General features: G+C 44.5%; 1 protein-coding gene across 1 annotated transcript in view; it reads right to left on the reverse strand.

Moving 5' to 3' along the window:
• Positions 1 to 282: 282 nt before the first annotated feature.
• Positions 283 to 19,426, reverse strand: part of LOC121293083 (anoctamin-4) — a 170,415-nt gene continuing 151,271 nt past the window's right edge. The window contains exons 23-30 of the mRNA XM_041215679.1: positions 16,555 to 16,652; positions 11,459 to 11,601; positions 9,539 to 9,691; positions 6,011 to 6,158; positions 4,947 to 5,063; positions 4,466 to 4,571; positions 2,779 to 2,991; positions 283 to 644 (exon numbers count right to left, since the gene is read on the reverse strand). Coding sequence (XP_041071613.1) covers positions 2,800 to 2,991; positions 4,466 to 4,571; positions 4,947 to 5,063; positions 6,011 to 6,158; positions 9,539 to 9,691; positions 11,459 to 11,601; positions 16,555 to 16,652 — 957 coding nt within the window. The 3' untranslated portion in view covers positions 283 to 644; positions 2,779 to 2,799. The remainder of the gene's footprint in view (positions 645 to 2,778; positions 2,992 to 4,465; positions 4,572 to 4,946; positions 5,064 to 6,010; positions 6,159 to 9,538; positions 9,692 to 11,458; positions 11,602 to 16,554; positions 16,653 to 19,426) is intronic.

The following is a 19,426-nucleotide window of genomic DNA, read 5'->3' on the forward strand; positions in this document are numbered from 1 at the left end:
GTGCATATTTATTTTAAATCTCTGCATCACAAATGTACAAGCAATAGATGGGGCTCTCTGTTCCCAAACTGATCCATAAGTCATGAAAATTCCACATTCTGCTTTTGGCTATTTACAGATAGTTTGCATCATACATCCAACATCAGGAAGCAGCAAGCCTCGAGGGAAAAAAAAAATCTGTAAACAGGATTTTGGTTTTTGTTCAGCTGTTAGTTCGTGGAGATATGGATCAAACTAGGTCATAGAGACAGCAGGTAGGCTACAGAAATTATGCAAAATAGTTTTCAGAATTTTTTTTATTTACATATTGGATGTGACAGTATGTAAAAGGCAGTTGATAGGAGAGAGAAGATGCAGAATGGGTAACTTAGCAAATTGGTGTAAAACAGTTACCTCCTTTAAGTAAAAATTGGCTTACAGGATTGAATAACATATTCAACATGCTGGCAGCATTATAAATATTGAAAGGATCATTCTGGAGTTGCAAAAGTCTTCACAGTACATCCTCTTATGATTGGATACTGAATGGTTTATTTTTGTTTTTTTCCTGTCATGCATTGAAGCTGCATTTTATCCAGTCTGTAGAATGGTACTTTCAGAAGTTGCAGGGAACAACTGTAAAATACAGAGAAGGCAGGCTTAACCTGTGGGGGGGAAGGGAAAAGAATTTTAAAAATTGGAAATTGTTTTTAGTTTTGTAAGCAAAATGTCCATCTGCAAAATATTAAAATAAAAGCAAAAAACTGCAGATGCTGGAAATCCAAAACAAAAACAAAAATACCTGGAAAAACTCAGCAGGTCTGGCAGCATCTGCGCAGAGGAACACAGTTAATGTTTTGAGTCTGAATGACCCTTCAACAGAACCAGAAATGGAAACGTAACTCAACTGGTTCACATGAATTCAGCCCCTTGGAATCAACAACATTTCAGGAGAATCACACAACACTTTGGGAGACAATTCAGCCCCTTATGTTTGTGCTGGCTCTTTGAAAGAGCCATCCAGTTAGCCACACACTCCTGCTCGTCCCATTTTGGAGAATAATCTATTTTTTAAAAAATTTATTCATGGGATGAAGGCATCACTGGCTAGGGTAGCACTTATTGCCCATTCCTAATTGTCCTCAAGGTGGAGATGAGCTGCCTTCTTGAACCGCTGCAGTCTATGTGGTGTCGGTACACCCACAGTGCTGTTTGGGAGGGAGTTCAGGATTTTGACCCAGCGCCAGTGAAGAAATGGCAATATATTTCCAAGTCAGGATTTTGAGTGACTTGGAGGGGAACTTCCAGGTGGTGGTGACCCCATGTCTCTGCTGCCCTTGTACTTCTAGATGGTAGAGGTTGTGGGTTTGGAAGGTGCTGTTTAAGGAGCCTTGGTGAGTTCCTGCAGTACATCTTGTAGATGGTACACACTGCTGTCACTGTGCATTGGTGATGGAGGGAGTGAATGTTTGTGGATGTGGTGCCAACGAAGTGGGCTGCTTTGTCCTGGATGGTGTCAAACTTCTTGAGTATTGTCAGAGTTGCACTCACCCAGGCAAGTGGAGAGTATTCCATCACACTCCTGACTTGTGCCTTGTAGATGGTGGACAGGCTTTGGGAGTCAGGAGATGAGCTACTTGCTGCAGGATTCATAGTTTCTGACCTGCTCTTGTAGCCACAGTATTTATATGGCTAGTCCAGTTCAGTTTCTTTTTGAAATTTATTATTTCAGTCTGCACCCACCTGTCTTTTGAGCAGTGCATTCCAAAGGACAGTGAAACTTCCCAGTGCTTGGCCAGCTAGAACCATCCTACTCCTTCAGCCATTGGCTTACAGGTGTTGAGCGAGAACAATTTAGTCTCCCGTGATAGGTTGCATCTCCAGATTCCATTTGTGATCCAGACTGGCATGATCGGCACCCCACTCACCCCTTAAACATTCACTCTCTCCACCACTGACGCACAATAGCAGCAGTGTGTACCATCTACAAGATGCACTGCAGAAACTCACTCGACAGCACCTTCCAAACCTGTAACCTCTACCTCCTAGAAGGACAAGGGCAGCAGACACATGGGAACACCACCAGCTGGAAGTTCCCCTCCAAGTTACTCACCATCCTGACTTGGAAATATATCACTGTTCCTTCACTGTCATTGGGTCGAAATCCTGGAACTCCCTCCCTAACAGCACTGTGGGTGTACCTACACTACATGGACTGCAGCGGTTCAAGAAGGCAGCTCACCACCACCTTCAAGGACAATTAGGGATAAGCAAAACATGCTGGCCAAGCCAACGACATCCACATCCCATGAACAAACATTAAAGAGATAATTACCAACAGTATTGCTAACCATATAAGATAAAGGCAAAATACGGCAGATGCTGAAAATCTGAAACAAAAACGAAAATGGCTGGAAAAACTCAGCAGGTCTGACAGTATCTGTGGAGAGAAAAACAGAGTTAACGTTTCGAGTCATCTGGACTTGAAACGTTAACTCTGTTTCTCTCTCCACAGATGCTGTCAGACCTGCTGAGTTTTTCCAGCCATTTTCGTTTTTGTTTCAGTATTGCTGACCAGTTTGGTTGAGGTTACTGATTCAATCCAACTCGGTTTCAATTTCCATCATCAGATCACCATGAAGTCACCTTTAGCCTAAAGAGATCCTGCTTACCACTTCCTCCCCAAGGTGGACCGATCTACCATGCAGGCATTTGTTAACAGCACTGTGACTAACGTTTTGCATTGAAGAAACTGGTCTATTTAAGGATAAAGGATTAAAAGACAAGGACTAATAATACCTCAGTGGTTGATATCTGTATTCACGGCCACTCATTGTGAGAACCTTTCCCATTCCTCTTCCTCTCATTGCGTTCCTTATGAAGACGCTCCAGCTCAGCCTCATACATCATTTCCTGAATCAAATACTTCTCACGGCGCATTCTGTCCCTGAGGTCTTTTGGTAAGTCAGGAATCAAATACGCAATCAGATTCTTTATACTAAAAACCAAATGCTGCAAGGAATCAAATACATAAATCATCACACCAGGAGAAAGAATCACACATCCCAGCTGGAACTATTTTTCTCATGTAAGATTTTATAAAAGTTGTCCTTGAGCAGAGTTATCAGAGTTTTACATTTGAGTAACTTAAAACATTCAAGGTTGGTAAGCTGTTCAAAAATCATTTGCGATTATACAAAACAACCTGTAAAAATAGACATATGATGTCACCCATGACATGATGGACTGCAGCAACTCGCCAAGGCTCCTTAGACAGCACCTTCCATACCTACAACCTCTACCTAGAAGGACAAGGTCAGCAGACACATGGGAACACCACCACCTGGAAGTTCCCCTCCAAACCACACACCATCCTGACTTGGAAATATATCGGCCGTTCCATCACTGTCGCTGGGTCAAAATCCTGGAACTCCCTCCCTAACAGCACTGTGGGTGTACCTACACCACATGGACTGCAGCGGTTCAACAAGGCAGTTCACCACCACCTTCTCAAGGGCAATTAAGGATGGGCTATAAATGCTGGCCCAGCCAGCGAAGCCCACATCCTCTAAACAAAAGGGGAAATAAAAGAGAATCTCAAAACTGGCTTAATAACCTCAGCAGTGCTTAAATACTTACCTGACAGATCCAGGAGGGATCCTGGCCTTCTCTGCTGCCCTGGGGAAAGCAGGAAGCACTTGGGAATGGGACCCAACATCGCCACATGGGATTTCCCACCCAGCTGTGCCCTGAGCCCACATCTGTCAGCTTGGGAAGACTCTGCCTGTTTCTGTGGATTCTACTAGAGCAGCAATGTCACAAACAGCAAACTGCAATATCTGAAATAAAAGCATAAACTAGTGGAGATAGTCTCCTTGAATGGCTGCGGTCTGTTTATAGAGAAGGTGCTCCATCAGTGCTGTTAGGCTGGGAGTTCCAGGGTTATGTCTTGGTGGTGAAGGAAGGTGGTGATAGAGCTCCAAGCTGGTAAGGGAAAGTGACTTAGCAGCACCTTGGAGACATTGCTGTTCCCACAACATTTCTACTCTGGTCCCTCTGGGTGGCAGAGATCACATCAGTGTAACCTTGTTGAGTTGCTGCTGTGGAGGGGAAGAGGCGAGCGAGAGCAAGATAAGGGGGCGAGCAAGGGAGAGACTTAAAGATGATGTATGGCTCAAGGATATGCCCGGGGACTGATTGCTACTTGTTTAAGCTGATTTTTTGAATTCCATGGTGATGAGGCTGGTAGGAAATTTTGACTCAAGTCAGTCAAAATGATGTAGAAACCGCATTAATTTCAGCCTCGAGACCACTCAGGTGAATTCTGTCCCAATGACAAGTCACCAACCTAAACCATTAATTCTGTTTCTCTCTCCATGGATGCTACCTGACCTGCTGAGTATTTCCAGCCGTCTGTTTCCCATGGTCGTTGAACATCATCTTGTGATTGTAGCTGGACAATGACAGGAGGAAACAGGCTGCTTACCTCAAATACAATGATAAAAGCCAGGCGAGCTGCTAATACATGCCAAAACTGCAGTGTGTAGGCATACGGTTCCTTGGAATGAGGTGGCTCCCTATAGTCACGATACCTAGCGAATGGTCACAAAAAAAAAAATTCATGTTGATCATCTCCGACTAATCCAATTTTAAATTTGGATTATCTTGCAGTTCAGTTGCAGCACATCAAGTTCAGTGGGTAGCACATTTAGTAAGAAAGTCATGGCTTCAAATTCTACTCAAACATCAACACAAGTACTTGGCTGAGATTTGTTCTCCTGTATTAAGAAGGCACAGAAGTCTTGCACAACTACCACCTTGTTAACTGAAATGCAATGTCACTTAGACTTATACAGGTTTCAATTGCACAACACTGCTCTCCAATAAAAGGTAAAAGGGTATTTGAATGAGCTTCAGGGGCAACAACAATTGGTTCTGGGCCAGTGCGGTGTGTCCCAGGCTCCTACCTGCAGTACTCTACTGTACCGAAAGAGTCACTCCCATTCAAATATGGTTCGGAACGCTTTTCAAAGTCTGCCACCAGGAACACTGACAAGCTGGCATTCACGTAACCAATCATGCATCTGGGAAGGTACAATAGACAACCAGTTAACTCACACCCTGCACAACACATCACACCTGACTTCATGGCTGCTTAAGACTTTTGGGGACCAAACACACAGCTCAAATTCACCATTCCAGTTCATTGGGAGATGGCTCAAGTTGCTGATGCTGACGGGCGTTGGGGCTGTGATATAGAATTTATCCAGGGCTGAAAACAGGTCTGTGGAATTCAAACAAGACAAGCCAGTGAGTAATGAAGATAAAGACCAGTTGGTCTGAGTTCCAGGCAGTAGACGCTACGTGATATCTCGGTCGTTCCTTGATCTACACCTGTGGTCTAATCAACAATGATCGAGCGAGAGTGAAGGGTCTCCCTCTCAAATAAAACCACAGTCAAGGCCAGTATTTCCGCTCTGATCCAAAGGCTGAGTTCGAGAGTTCCTGGTGTTAATCCCCAGTGGGATTTGAACTGGATTGACAGTCCCGTCAACATTAGGATGTCGTATTTATCAACGACTCAGAGATCATCAATTTTACCTCGGTGTTCAGGCAGAGATCCCAAGGGATTGGATGGAAGGCCAATCTTGTGCCCACCCCCCCCCCCCCCACCCCGCCCCAATATCACTCTCCATTGACTTCAATGCAGAGTTGAATTGGATAGGTGTCAAACCACCATTACACCTGATCCCATCAGTCCAACAGATGAGAACTGACCCCATTATCTCTGGGGGTTGATTCAACCTTTTCCTTCTAATTATCCAGCATTTTCTCCCTCAATTTATCAATTACATCTGAAGCCCTTTGATGTGCCATTTTGGCATGCGATGACATCACTACGTTCGGAGTATCTATAAAGCAGTGGGATGAAAGACATTTCCCATCGGAGTCTGGGACTCCTGTTGGGTTTACGTGTTGCTCATGGGCCCAGACTAACTTCTATCCCTAAAGGCAGGAAAGGCAAACTTACTTTTCTCCTGCCTTTCCTTGGCCAGCACAAGGACCATATTTATACGCATACACCAAGCGAGGGATGAAGTCAGAGGTCACTGCGATGACAAATGCGTTGGTGATGACCGACAGGATCCCAATGCCTTCCAGAATTCCATACCAGATTCCTAAACAAATAAACAAATCATGTGCACAAAATTCAGAAAGCTTCATAATCCAGAACCATTGTAAATAAAACTGGATGAACAAATCAAAACCACAACTCCTCTTGATTTGTTCTTGGGCTGTGGGCAATAATGTCAAGTGGATGCTTGTGGCCCATCCCTAGATACCCTCAAGAGAGTTGAGTCAAGCACACGCAGGGTGGATTATTTTATGGGCTGAGTGTTATTGGGTTGTGGTGGGAGTAAGAGACCAGGACAACAGCGAGGGGCTTGAACCATTTTCACATAATCGGGCCCTCATTTCAACATTCACAGGTGAGCTTGCCACATATCTGGGGCACTGGCAAGGAGCTTGCTGATTGGATGGGAAGAATGGGGGAGGAAGATGTCAGTAGCTTTGCCTCAGAGCTGCACTGGTGTTTTCTGATTAAATGGTGGCGAATGGGAACCTTGTAAGATCCCTCAAAAACTAGCAAACCAAATCCTTCCTGCCCACAAACTGGAGTGGTCTCTTTACAGACTTGCAGTTGGGCTACTCATTGTCTGATATACAGCGAGCAATCCACTTATTGGATCATCTGCCTCTTCAAGTAGGTGGTGAAGGCTCCCAGTGGAAGGAAGGCCCCAATCAAAATGGTGCTAAGCGGAACAGTGGGATACACCAGTATTTGACCCTCATTCTCACCTATGAACAGGGTTGAAATTGTGGTGAACTGGAGTCATGTGTGGGCTACATGGTGTCGTGGTGAGCATGGTCTTCCTCTCTGAAGGATGGTTGTGAGCCAAATGGGATTTAATAACAAACTGGCAGCTTTCATAGTTCAATTCCAGAACTTACTGTTGCGCGATTTGACCTTGATAACCCCTAGATCATTAATCGTGCATCATGTGGTCAACTACATGTAGGTGGAGGGCATTGTCTTGAGCAATATAGAGAGACATTTGCTGCTGAGTTAGGAGGTATATATTTGTAATGTTTCACCTCTGCGGAATGAGATTGGCTCCAGTCTTTATCCTTCAGAAACTGGCTATCGGGATACAACATGGGATCGCTAGTTCACCTCCATAACCACGAGGCTACCATACCCTATTCACATTATGTGCCAGATAATAAACATTATATGCACTATCAAAATTCAGAATGCATAAATTCTATAATTGGTAAATCAAGAAAAATTACAGAAGTGGCAGATACATTAACCTCTGGAAAGATCCCCTCCCAACATCTGCTGTGTTATAAAATATTGGCAAATTCACTAATCCAAACTATGTTAAATTAAGGAGCTAATTCTTAAATTGTAGTGTTGTAGAAGTATCAAGGGTGCATGCGTTTGTCTTTCCTGTGACTGAGACTCCAGTGACGAGCACAAAAGCCAGGCTGACACTCTGTGCAGTACTGAGGGAGTGCTGCACTGCTGGAGGTGCTGTCTTATGAATGAGATGTTAAACCAAGGCCTCGCCCGTCTTCTCAGGAAGATGCAAAACATCCCATGGCTCTGTTCTAAAGGGGAGGAGAGTCCTCCCCCTGATGTCTTGTCCAACATTTATCCCTCAAACCAACATCACAAACAGATTATCTAGTCATGATTGCTTTGCAAACTCTTAACAAGCAGCTATTTGTCTGCCATGTCTCCTACATTGCAAAATATACTTCAAAAGTATGTCATTTACAGTGTTCGTTCTTCTTATTAAATGAATCCTGAAGGGATTCCTGGAAGGCTCCCCATTTGGCCCCAGATGATAAAAACTATGGCGAGCACACCTTGGTTCTGAACTCTGGGATTCTCTTGCTCCTTAACACTGACCTCTTCGACCATGTCATTCATCACCCGAATGTGGAACTTGCTACCATAAAGGGTGGTCAAGGTGAATAGCATAGATGCATTTAAGGGGAATGATAAGGAGGAGAAGGGAATAGAGGGACATGCTGATAGGGTGGGATGAAGTGGCACAGAAGGACCCTCATTAGACCAGTTCGGCCACATAGCCTGTTTGTGCTGTAGGCTTGCCTAATCCACCTGCTCATTCAGGCTCAATGTGCACTTCTTTCTAATAAAGTGCTTTTTACTCTCGTGTACTCTGCAGCTCCAGTTAGTGACTGGAATCATGTTGTTTCCTTCAGTGACAGATCCTGTATTTTAAATTGCATTGTGATTACAGAATGTAAGAGGAGGAGAGATTTTTGACACATTCTTGCCTCTGCCCAGTTGAAGCAAGGATTACAACCATGTGTGACAATTTGCAACAAGGTATTTACAGAGCTGAGCGAGGGGGTTCCACATGTAGATATTTCTGTATGGCCAACCATAATTGACCATCTTTACTTGTTCTAAGTGGCCCATCCTTCTTATACTGCTCCAGTCCATGTGATAATCCTTCTAATGACTTGAACCTGCTAAGATCAGTCAGTCACTGTGGCGTAATATTTAAAATCATTGAACATGGTCGTCGCTGGCTGGGCCAGTGTTTATTGACCGTCCCTAAGGCAGTGGTGAACTGCCTTCTTGAACAGACGGTCCATGTGGTCCAGTGCTGTTAGGGAGGGGAACGTCACATTTAAAAAAGGAACTGAAGTCACATATAGGCCCCGATTGCGCAAGGTTGGGAGGGTTCCTTCCCTGAAAGGACATTAGTAAATCAGTTGGGTTTTTACGACAATCCGACAGCTTCATGGACAGTTTTAAAGAGGCCAACGTTTAGTTCCAGATTTTTAAAACAAGTCTGAATTCAATGTCTCAATTCCCCTCAGAGGTGTTGGGTGTGCGAGGGGTGTTTGAACTCTTATTGCATGAATCCAGGCCTATCTGAATTACTAGCTCTGTAATTATAAGCAACTCCTATCGAACTGGGCCAAAACAGCAGAAGTGACTGAGGACCAGGCATTAATTAACGAGTCTTGTTCCAAGTTTCAGTAATCAGCCATGATCTCACTGAGTGGCAAAACCGCATTAAGGGCCTAAAGTGGCTGCCTCCTGTTCCTATGATGAAGGTTCACCCCATGAGAAGAATTTTACTGTATCCCACCGGTGGGTTTGCTGGGCAGGGAGGCTGGTAAAATTCCCCAGGCAGCCTTTCCAATGCCTTCCCACCTGGCCGCAATTTTTCTGGGCGGGTAAGGCCTGGCGGGCTGCCCTCGACCCAGCTGAGGGCCTGACGAGGCCAATCTGATAGGCTTGCAGCTCTCTGAGGCGGGACTTCCTCCCGAGTAAGGGAGGGGCAGCCGGCATTGGCAGGGACATTCTCCCGCCGACTCTTCATATGATGTCATTATGCTGACCGGGGTGGGGGTGGGGAATTCAGCCCCAGAGCAAGTTATTAGTCACATACAAGTTCAATTACTAACCTTGGAGAGTAAAGTTATTGCGTGTTTGCCTTATCCTCACCTATATCTTTGGCTCTTGAAGCCAAAGGCCTCCTCCACTGTGTGACAAATTTGTAGGCATCCAGTCGAATTTCAATGATATTGTTCAATAAGGCTAGAAGAGGAGCCAATGGGAAAGCTGCCACAAATATAGTTGTGAAACCAAACTGAAGAACTGAAAAGAAGCAAAGACACATTGTATTACCTTGGGACACTTGGTGATTGTCAGTCAACTATTGTGCTGTAAAATTGTGCTGTTTCAAACATCCCCAGGAAACACTCACTGCGCAAAGTGAATGATGTGGGGAAAACAGATGCAATTAAATGTTTATTACAACCGATGCAGTTGCTAAAGTGGAGTTATTCAAAAATCCCAGAGGGAAACTTAAAATTTTAGGTTATGACAGTTGTTTAGTGTTATGTTTGAGATGCGACTCTAAATTCAGGAATCAGACCACCAGTTCGAGGGTTTTACATTAAACTAAATGAAACATTTTCAGTTAAACAGGTTAAAATAGATATACACATGGTGGCTACAAATTACTGCTATCATAACTTCCCAAACTAATTTCCATTAAGGCAACAGCAACCCATAGACTTAAAAACCAAGCAAAGCGTTTTCACCTTACGAATTCAAAATGAGGTTCTTACATTTTGGTTTCTGCAGAGCCAGCTGGAGGCTTGCAGCTGCCTTTTGATCTCACGTTGTCTCTGCTCTGCACACCCGAAAACTACTGAAGTTATACCTACCAGCCCCATTCAATGTTAATTCTCACTGTATCAACAAACTCTGAACTAAACCTCTCTACCAATAAAACCCCTTTCATAGTACCAACTTTATTAGTAATATAAACATATGGCTTGGTAGCTGTTAGAAAGGCATCAGTTTTCACCCCACTTATTGAATGCTCTATTAAAAAAAAAATGCAACGCACGCTATCCCTCTTCCAAATCAAAACTAGTACCCATCAAAGCACCCAGGCTAGCTGGCTTTAATCCAATTAAGACACACCCACAGACTAAACCTCTATTTTAAATGAAAAATATTTTCCAAAATATATACATTAATAGCTTCATAACAATGTTACTAGGTACATTGCCATGTGAGTAGACTTTGGTATACATAAGCACATGCCCCTTGGCATAAAGTGGGGCAGTTACATACTGACAGAGGCGAAAGCCTTGAAAATCCTGAGTATAGACACACAAGCCGATTTGAAATGGGATTGCCAAGTCAACAGTACGCTAACAGAAAACAAATAAATGTTCGTTTATTCTCAGATCCCTCATCCCTTTCTGTAACCTGTTGATCATCCACGCTGGTTACATCCATCCCTTGGTCAAATACACTGTGCCCCGTGTGACCTCAAACACACACAACCCACATCGACAGGGTACAGAAGGGCTTACTGAGATTGATCTTTGACCCTCAGTGCCAGTTGTCCGACAGCACCCTTCACGTCACAAAGCTCAAAACTCCACAAACAAGGAGAGTTAACATTTGCACCAAGTTTGGAAAACCCCTTGTACTATCTATCCAATTTCAGGACTGGTTACCTCCACCATGCCCAGAGCAATAAAGGCAACTTAAAAATTCGTTGAAATTCAACCCTGTAAGATGCATTCGGGAGAGATCATGAAAATGTGGCCTTAACCTTTACATGTTTCAGGTCCTCAATGAAGTACTTAAAATGATGAAATTTAGATGTACTTCAGTGCCTATAATTTAGGAATGGTGTATTGATTTGTAATTTTAATAGCATTTTAATTCAATATTCTCTCTTTTAATATCCTCTCCACTACTTCCCTGTTACCTGCTGAATTTATCCATTTTGCTCCTGCATGATTGTTACATGTTTTTAAACTTGATTAGTCTCTATGAATCTTCAACATAAGGCACTCTGCCTTCAGGCTTATTATTAATAATTTAAGCCCGGCTTACTCATCTCCAAATATTCATCGAACAGGCCGTAAGCATTCATTGGCTGCAGATTGTAATCCTTCTCCCACTGTGGAAAAATGAGCTTGCCATTATTGCCATGCTCTTGTCTTAATTTTCTTCTCGTCCACCAGTTCTGAATAAGCCTATGGGCAAAGGGAAAACAAGCCCCATCAACGGATGTGATTAAAACATAAAAACTGCACAAGCAACTTTATCATTCATTTTTTTCAATATTTCAGGAGTACTTTCCTTCAACTCTCTTCAATTCTTTGATTAAAACTGGCACAGCACCATTTATTTCCTACAATTAAACCCATAGGTTAAAATCTTGGTCAAGGCGATGGGTTTATGGAGGAACGAAAGGGCGCGCATGCACACATGTGTATGCCAGTGAGTGCGGGACATAGAGAGGGAATTCCAGAGCTAAGGGCCAAGGCAGCTGAAGGCAAGGCTGTCCATTTAGCGTTCCCACAGAAGTTCAATTTAGCCCACAGTTCCTCCTTGGAACTGTGACAAAGTGTATCAAGTTTGTCTTGCTGACATCTCTTCAACAGGAGCCACCTCCTTTGATCCCATTTCCTCAACTTCTCCCCCAAACTATACTCTTCCCCGCGCCCACCCCTTCCTGATCAAATGCACTTCCTGATCCCCATTGGAATGTTGTTAGTCTTTTCTTTGTTCGCTTTTTGCAGAACAACGATCCATATTCTAGTCACTCTCCTTTATCAAAAGAAATTCCTCTAATTTCCTCCTTCATTCTTCAAGTCAGAATCCTCAGTCTGTCCTGTCCTCATTATTGATTTGCCAACGAGGGGAAACGGTCTGTCACTGTTTTGCTCACAAAACCATCAATTTAATCATTAAAACTACCCAGTGAGAAACCCAACTCATTTACATCCCACGAACATACACCATTACAGAAGGTACACACACAGACACACAGACACACACACAGACACACACACAGAGGGTTAGATTTTCCATTTCCTGTTACCATTTTAACGTAATTAAAAAATGTACTTTACTTTCCCTCGGTGCAAGGAATAGAAAAATGAACCATTCTTCAATTCTCCCAGGCCATTCGTATTTTCCTTTCATTGCTCTTTCTGGGATCTTGCTGTGTGCAACTTGACGGCTGCATTTGACGTACTGCAGTGGCTGCACATCAAAAATTATGCATTGGTTGCGACAAGCAGTGGGGTGCCCCGAGGGTGTACAAAGGTGCCGTATAACTGCAGGTTCTTTGGTTATTACGTGGATTTGAGAATCCAGCAGAGACTGGAGTGTCTACAAGTGAGTCTTTACCCAATAATCATCCGTGACAATTTCTGTCTAATGACATGCACTCCTGAGATAGGAACTCTTGCTAATGTTCAGCCATGTGTATGTTCTTGTTGGTCATATTATTGTTAATTTGGGGAGTGATCACTTTTCTTGTAACTGGGTGAGTGTGGCTACTTCAATGCAACGTTAAAGCAGTTCAACAGTGCAGAATAGCTCCAGATAAACTGGTCCACCAAGTGGAAAATCACACCCGCTACATGAGATACTAAATTGGTAAAATGTGCATATTCCAACCCGTCAAGACAGAAGATAATGAAGGAGTTTGGGGAAAAGATGGCAGAGGCACTAACCATAATAATTTTCCAAAAATCTTTTTGGCAGCCCTCTGGAACCTGGTAGCAACAGAAAAGGAAAACAAAAGAGAGTTTGTGTGAGAGAGGGAGAAAGAGTGTAGCAGTGAGAAAGCTCATTTAGATGATGAGATGATGGTTTTCTCAAAGAATGGGTGGATTTGGTTTCAAAAAGAACAAATAGTGAAAAATTGTTTGCACCTGGTTGGACAACTGGGAGTTGGGGAAAAACAGACTGGGGAAAGGAAAGGGAAATTGGATCAGGGTAGATAGATTCAGTTGAAGAGCTCGATGGGCTGAATGGCTGAATGTGCTACAGTTTAAGAAATGTTCCCCCATTGACGGCTATGTTTTCTGCTGGCTGGGCCTTAAACTCTGGAATTCCTTTCCTAAATCACTTCACTCTCTCTCCTTTTAGACGTTCCTTAAAATCTACCTCTTTGACCAAGCTTTTTTGGTCACCCAGCCTTATGTGGCTCGGTACAACACTCCTGTGAAGCACCTCAATGTGTTTTACTATGTTAAAAAGGTGCTATATTAATGCAAGTATTTGTTGTTTCTTTTCTTTCTTGCCTCCAGTGAACATACAACTTCCCAGGAATATAAACCTGCCCACCACTTCAACACCAAAGCCCGTTTTACTTTTTCCCTCTTCAACTCAAGGTGCTAACTACCATCTACAGGAAGCTGATGTTCAGCACCAGCTTAGTTCCCCAGCTTCTTCATCAACACTCAGGATCCAGACAGAGATAAAGGTAACAATGTCCCAATATTGGAGGTCCATTCCACTCTCATCTGGCTCACTACCTCTACCTCCCACTGAGATCCTGGTTCATACTGCCGAACAAAGTGAGTATACAGGTAGGGCCCAGGAATTTTCCATCCTTTTCCCTTCAGGTAATTTGTTGGAATACATTTCCCAAGTCTCATTACCCAGCGGGATCACTGAGGGGAGAATCCAGAAAGATCCATGAATCCAATTTAGGGACCCCCCCCCAACCACCCCCCCATCCCCACCCCCATCCACAAATTCTCAGTTATTAGTTCTGGAAAATCAGGAGCACACCAAACCAAGATTCAATGGCCTCCGAGGTCCTGCTGGGACTAAAGTCTTGGAAAAGTTACCTCATCTGTCAGAGTCCACCAAAATAAGCCAAGGACCAATGATAAAATCAATTGCATACAACATATAATAGAAATGTGTTAGTCAACAGAAGGCAAGGTAGACAGCGAGAAACACTTGTTGCATGGCCAGAATATCTGAACTGGGCAGGTTAGTTCCCACCTCGACTCGTTTCTTTGGGATGCATCTTTTTTTTCTCTTCACCAGAGAAGCAGGTTCAGTGAAGAGGAAACCAGTGAAGATGAGTTAAGTTGGGGCTCTGCTACCCCTGGATTTCCCACCTCTTCCGCTCCCCCCACCCCACCCCAAGTTCCATCAGAGGGTCTGTGCTTGGAATTGGCACAGGCCCAGTGTTACTATAGAAACCTGGCCGAAAGCAGGACGAAGACTGACGGAGAAGCAAAGTTGATCCTCCTATAGAGTTTCACCTTTTTCTGGGATGGAAGCTGTCAGCAAGATATAATAATTCTCAATGTTATTGGAATATATTGTAAAATTGTGATGTGAGAGAAGCGTGTGAGAGACAGAGAGTGTGAGACTTATTTAGATTAAAGGCAGCTGTTCTGAAGGCTTTGATGTAAACATGGGAGAAGTTCAGAATCTAAGGGTTAAAAGGACATTTACATTTTTAAATAAACCAGACCAGATTGTTTTCAAAGGAGGGATGAAATGTGTCACCTAACCAGGTGAAGTTTAGAAACGGTGGGCAGAATCTTCGGCTCGGAGAGTGGGGTTGGGGCCCGCTTTCCGAGGCGTAAAATGACACAGGGTGATGTCGGGTGTCTGTCCTGGCGTAGTCATGCGTCATTTAGATTTTCAGTTTGGCGGGCACGCAGCCAGCTAGCTGTGCGCCCGCCGAACAGTCAAAGGCCTATTAAAAAGCAATTAAGCTGAGCTGCCCGTCCAACTTTAAGGTTGTTGGGCAGGTGAAGAGCCCAGGCGGCCTTCGCAATTTTTCATGAAACCTCATCCACGGGCGGGATGAGGCTTCATGAATGATTTAAAATTTTTGGAAAATTTTTAATTAAAATTTATGCACGTGTCCCAGCTCATGTGACAGTTTCACATGAGGGGACGTCATAAAAATTTTTACAACCCTTAGACTGTTAAAACTTAATTTCCCTGAGGCACCCCCTGTGCTTCAGGGAGATTTCTTTGCTCTTTCATGTGCATGTGTGAAAGAGCGCACTCCCAACTCAGGTAACCCCCACCCTCCCCCCCGACCCGCCCACATGGAGCGCTCAGCACTTCTGGGCGCGCGTCATGCTGGGCGGGCCTTAATCGGCCTGCCCACGTACAATGGCGGCACCCAGTTGATCGGGGGCACCGATTGGCTGCGCGCTCGACCACGCCTATCCCCGCACACCCCCTCCAACGGGGAGAAAATTCTCCCCAGTGTGTTTACTTTTCCCCAAAGATTACTGGTAAAACCTAATACCATGAGAGATTTTTATCATCAGAAAAGGTAAAGTCCAAAGAAATAGTGAAACAATGGGAACTTGCATTCAAAAGGGGAAAATATGTATAAAGGAGCAAGGGCTGCGTGAGAGAGAAGGCATTTTTAAGATTTAACAAGTGTGAAAAGCCTTCAGCATCGATGTCTCAAGTGGCTGTTTTCAAAGAACTGAAGTTAAGAAAATTCACTTTGAATTCGACTGGTTCAGGGTGTTATGTGTCACCTTGCCTGGATCCTATAAAATCTCTGTGTCTTACTGTTGCCTTAATGAAAGTGTAACTGGGAGTCAGATTACGTAGGGGATTTAGAAGTTATCATAGTAATTGGTAGATCTGTAATCATTTCTCTTATTAATAAATGTTTAATTTAGTTTTGTAAAAACCTATAAGACTTGGTGGGCTTATTACGACTTAATTCAAGGCACGCATCTCGAAATTTGTACAATTTGCGGCAGTTGTTTCAAGTTTCCCTTTTGGGTTTGAACAATGCAGCATTTACCATCAGCTGCGCCACAACTAAACAAAAGGGGCAATATTTGCAACAGTCAGTAAGTCCTAATGCCAGATGTACAAGAGTAAACCTGCTGGGGCCTGCTGCTACACTCCTGTTTTCTGCCTTGGTTTCCAGCCCCTGGTACAGCCAAGGAGGTGGGGTGGTGGGGCTTGCATGTGGGATGAATCAGGAAGCACAAGGGCACTTACAGATAAGCTGCATCCTGAATGGGGGCAATGAGCAATAACTACCGGTTTGTATTAAACATGAAGCATGCTAAACAGAAGCAGGCTCAAGATTTAGTGGACTGATACAAGGCGTGAATAAGAATGCAGAAGTAGAATCAGCTTGGGCTCGAATAACCGACCAGGGATTAATCGCATCTACTTACGGGTAGCCGAGCTCCATGAAGTTATTCCAGCTCTGCTTCAGCACCATGATGATCCCCATTTGCAAACACAGATCGATAAGGCAGCCACTTGGATGGCACTGTGTGATAGACAAAAAGCAGGCTGAGCGATTGGACATGAAGGTGACAAGAGTTACAGAGGGTTCACTTAAACACAGCAGGTTTTTTTTTGCAGCTACTAGCTGGGGCTCAGTGGATACCACACTCAGGATCAGAAAGTCAAGGCTTCCAGTCCCATTCCAAAGACTCCCAGTGTCAGTACTGAGGGGAGAGCTGCATTGCTGCTGATGCCATCATTAAATGAGACATCAAACCGAGTCCTCGACTGCCCTCTCAGGTGCGCGCAAGAGATCCAATGGCCACTATCCGGAAGGGAGGGAGAAGAGTTCTCCCTGGACGACTGAGGCCAATATTTATCTCTCAATCAACGTCAATAAAAACAAGTTGTTATCTGATCATATTGCTATTCACGGGAGCTTCCTGTGCACAAAATTGGCTGCGTTTTCTACATTACAACAATGACCGCACTATTCTAAGATTCCCCGGGGTCACAAATGCGCTTTGTTAACGCAAGTACTTTCTTTATTAAACTGCTGTTTCTGCGAGAGATGGTTTCACTTTGCAGTAATGCAAAAGGAAGAATTGGAAGGTGAATTATTTAAATCCGGGGAGAAAATATCAATTCCCATCACCCTGCTTCTTGGGGCAGCTTTTTCCGGTTGGCGAGTGGGGATGGAGCCTGCTCACTGACCCATACAATGACACAGTGCGGGGTGGGGGGGTGAGAGAGGAGGAGGAGGAGGAAGAGGAGAAGGAAGAGGAGAAGGAAGAGGAAGAGGAGAAGGAGGAAGAGGAGAAGGAGGAAGAGGAGAAGGAGGAAGAGGAGAAGGAGGAAGAGGAAGAGAAGGAGGAAGAGAATGAGGAAGAGGAGGAGATGGAGATGTCAAGCGTGCAAATGTCTCCCTGCGTCATTTAGATTTTCAGTTTGGCGGACGCGGCGCCAACTTGGCTGCGCACCCGCAAACCTATCAACGGCTGAAGGCCATTTAAGAAATAATTGAAATGATTAATGGACCTGCCCGTCCAACCTAAGAGTGCACTCCTGGCTCAGGGAATCTTCCCCCCTCCCCCCAACCCGGGGAGTGTATAGCGCTTCCGAGCGGATGTCACACTGGGTGGACCCTAATTGGCCTGCCCATGTAAAATGGCGGCACATCCCCAAATGGGGGCGCCGATCAGGAACCCGCCTGCCTGCATCCACACCACCACCCCCCCACCCCCCACCCCCCGATGGGGGGGGGGAAATGCTGCCCATTGATATTTATAATGGTCAATGTATTTTTTTTTTATTCATTTATGGGACGTGGGCTTCGCTGGCTGGGTCAGCATTTATTGCCCATCCCTAGTTGCCCTTGAGATGGTGGTGGTGAGCTGTCTTCTTGAACCGCTGCAGTCCATGCAGTGTAGGTACACCCACAGTGCTGTTAGGAAGGGAGTTGCAGGATTTTGACCCAGTGACAGTGAAGGAACGGCGATATATTTCCAAGTCAGGATGGTGAGTGGCTTGGATAGGAACTTCCAGGTGGTGATGTTCCCATGCGTCTGCTGCCCCTGTTCTTCTAGATGGTAGTAGTTGTGGATGTGGAAGCTTCTGCCCAACGAGCCTTGGTTAGTTCCTGCAGTGCGTCTTGTAGATGGTACACACAGCTGCCACTGAGAGTTGGTGGTTGAGGGAGTGAATGTTTGTGGAAGGAGTACCAATCATGCAGGCTGTTTTGTCCTGGGTGGTGTCAAGCTTCTTGAGGGTTGTGGGAGCTGCACTCATCCAGTCAGGCAGGGAATATTCCATCACACTCCTGATTTGTGCCTTGTAGATGGTGGACAGGCTTTGGGGAGTCAGGAGGCGGGTTACTCTTAGCCTCTGACCTGCTCTAGCCACAGTATGTACACAGCTAGTCCAGTTCAGTTTCTGGTCAATGGTAACCCCCAGGATGTTGATAGTGGGGGATTCAGTGATGGTAATGCCATTAAACATCAAGGGCAATGGTTGGATTCTCTCTTGTTGGATACGGTCATCTCCTGACACTTGTGTAGCACAAATGTTACTTGCCACTTGTCAGCCCAAGTCTGGATATTGTCTGGGTCTTGCTGCATTTGGATATGGACTGCTTCAGTATCTGAGGAGCCGCGAATAGTGAACATCAGCTGACATCCCCACTTCTGGCCTTATGATGGAAGGAAGGTCATTGATGAAGCAGTTGAAGATGGTTGGGTCGAGGACACTACCCTGAGAAACTCCTGCAGTGGGATGTCCTTTAGGACTCAGCCAGCTCAGTCAGTAGTGGTGTTACCGAGCCACTCTTGGTGTTGGACATTGAAGTCCCCCACTTAGAGTATATTCTGCCCCCTTGCCACCCTCAGTGCTTCCTCAAAATGCTGTTCAACATAGAGGAATAATTAATGAAATAATTTGATTGCTAAATAAAATTGCATTTTAACATTGCTGAAGCTTTTCATCTTGCACTCATCAGGACAAATGCAAGAAATCCAAATTTCAAAAAAAAAAATCAGAACAATTTATACCACAGGTCAGAAGGATACTGATTGGTTGGCATATCAAATCTGATTGACTGAGGCATTGCCATGGAGATAGTGCGCTGTCATATCAAGCCCCACTGTTCCCGAGCCAAGACTAAATGTGAAAAGTTTGATCAGACCACCAAATTGCCCCAATTCTACCCAATGGTTTAATTTAGGTTAACAAAGTACAAGCACCAGGTTTGTAAAATTAAGTAAATAACCATTCATTAAACAAAAGAAACAAATATGAACTGCTAATTGCCAACGGCACACA

Source organism: Carcharodon carcharias, chromosome 21 (assembly GCF_017639515.1).
Source record: "Carcharodon carcharias isolate sCarCar2 chromosome 21, sCarCar2.pri, whole genome shotgun sequence".
NCBI lineage: Eukaryota > Metazoa > Chordata > Chondrichthyes > Lamniformes > Lamnidae > Carcharodon > Carcharodon carcharias.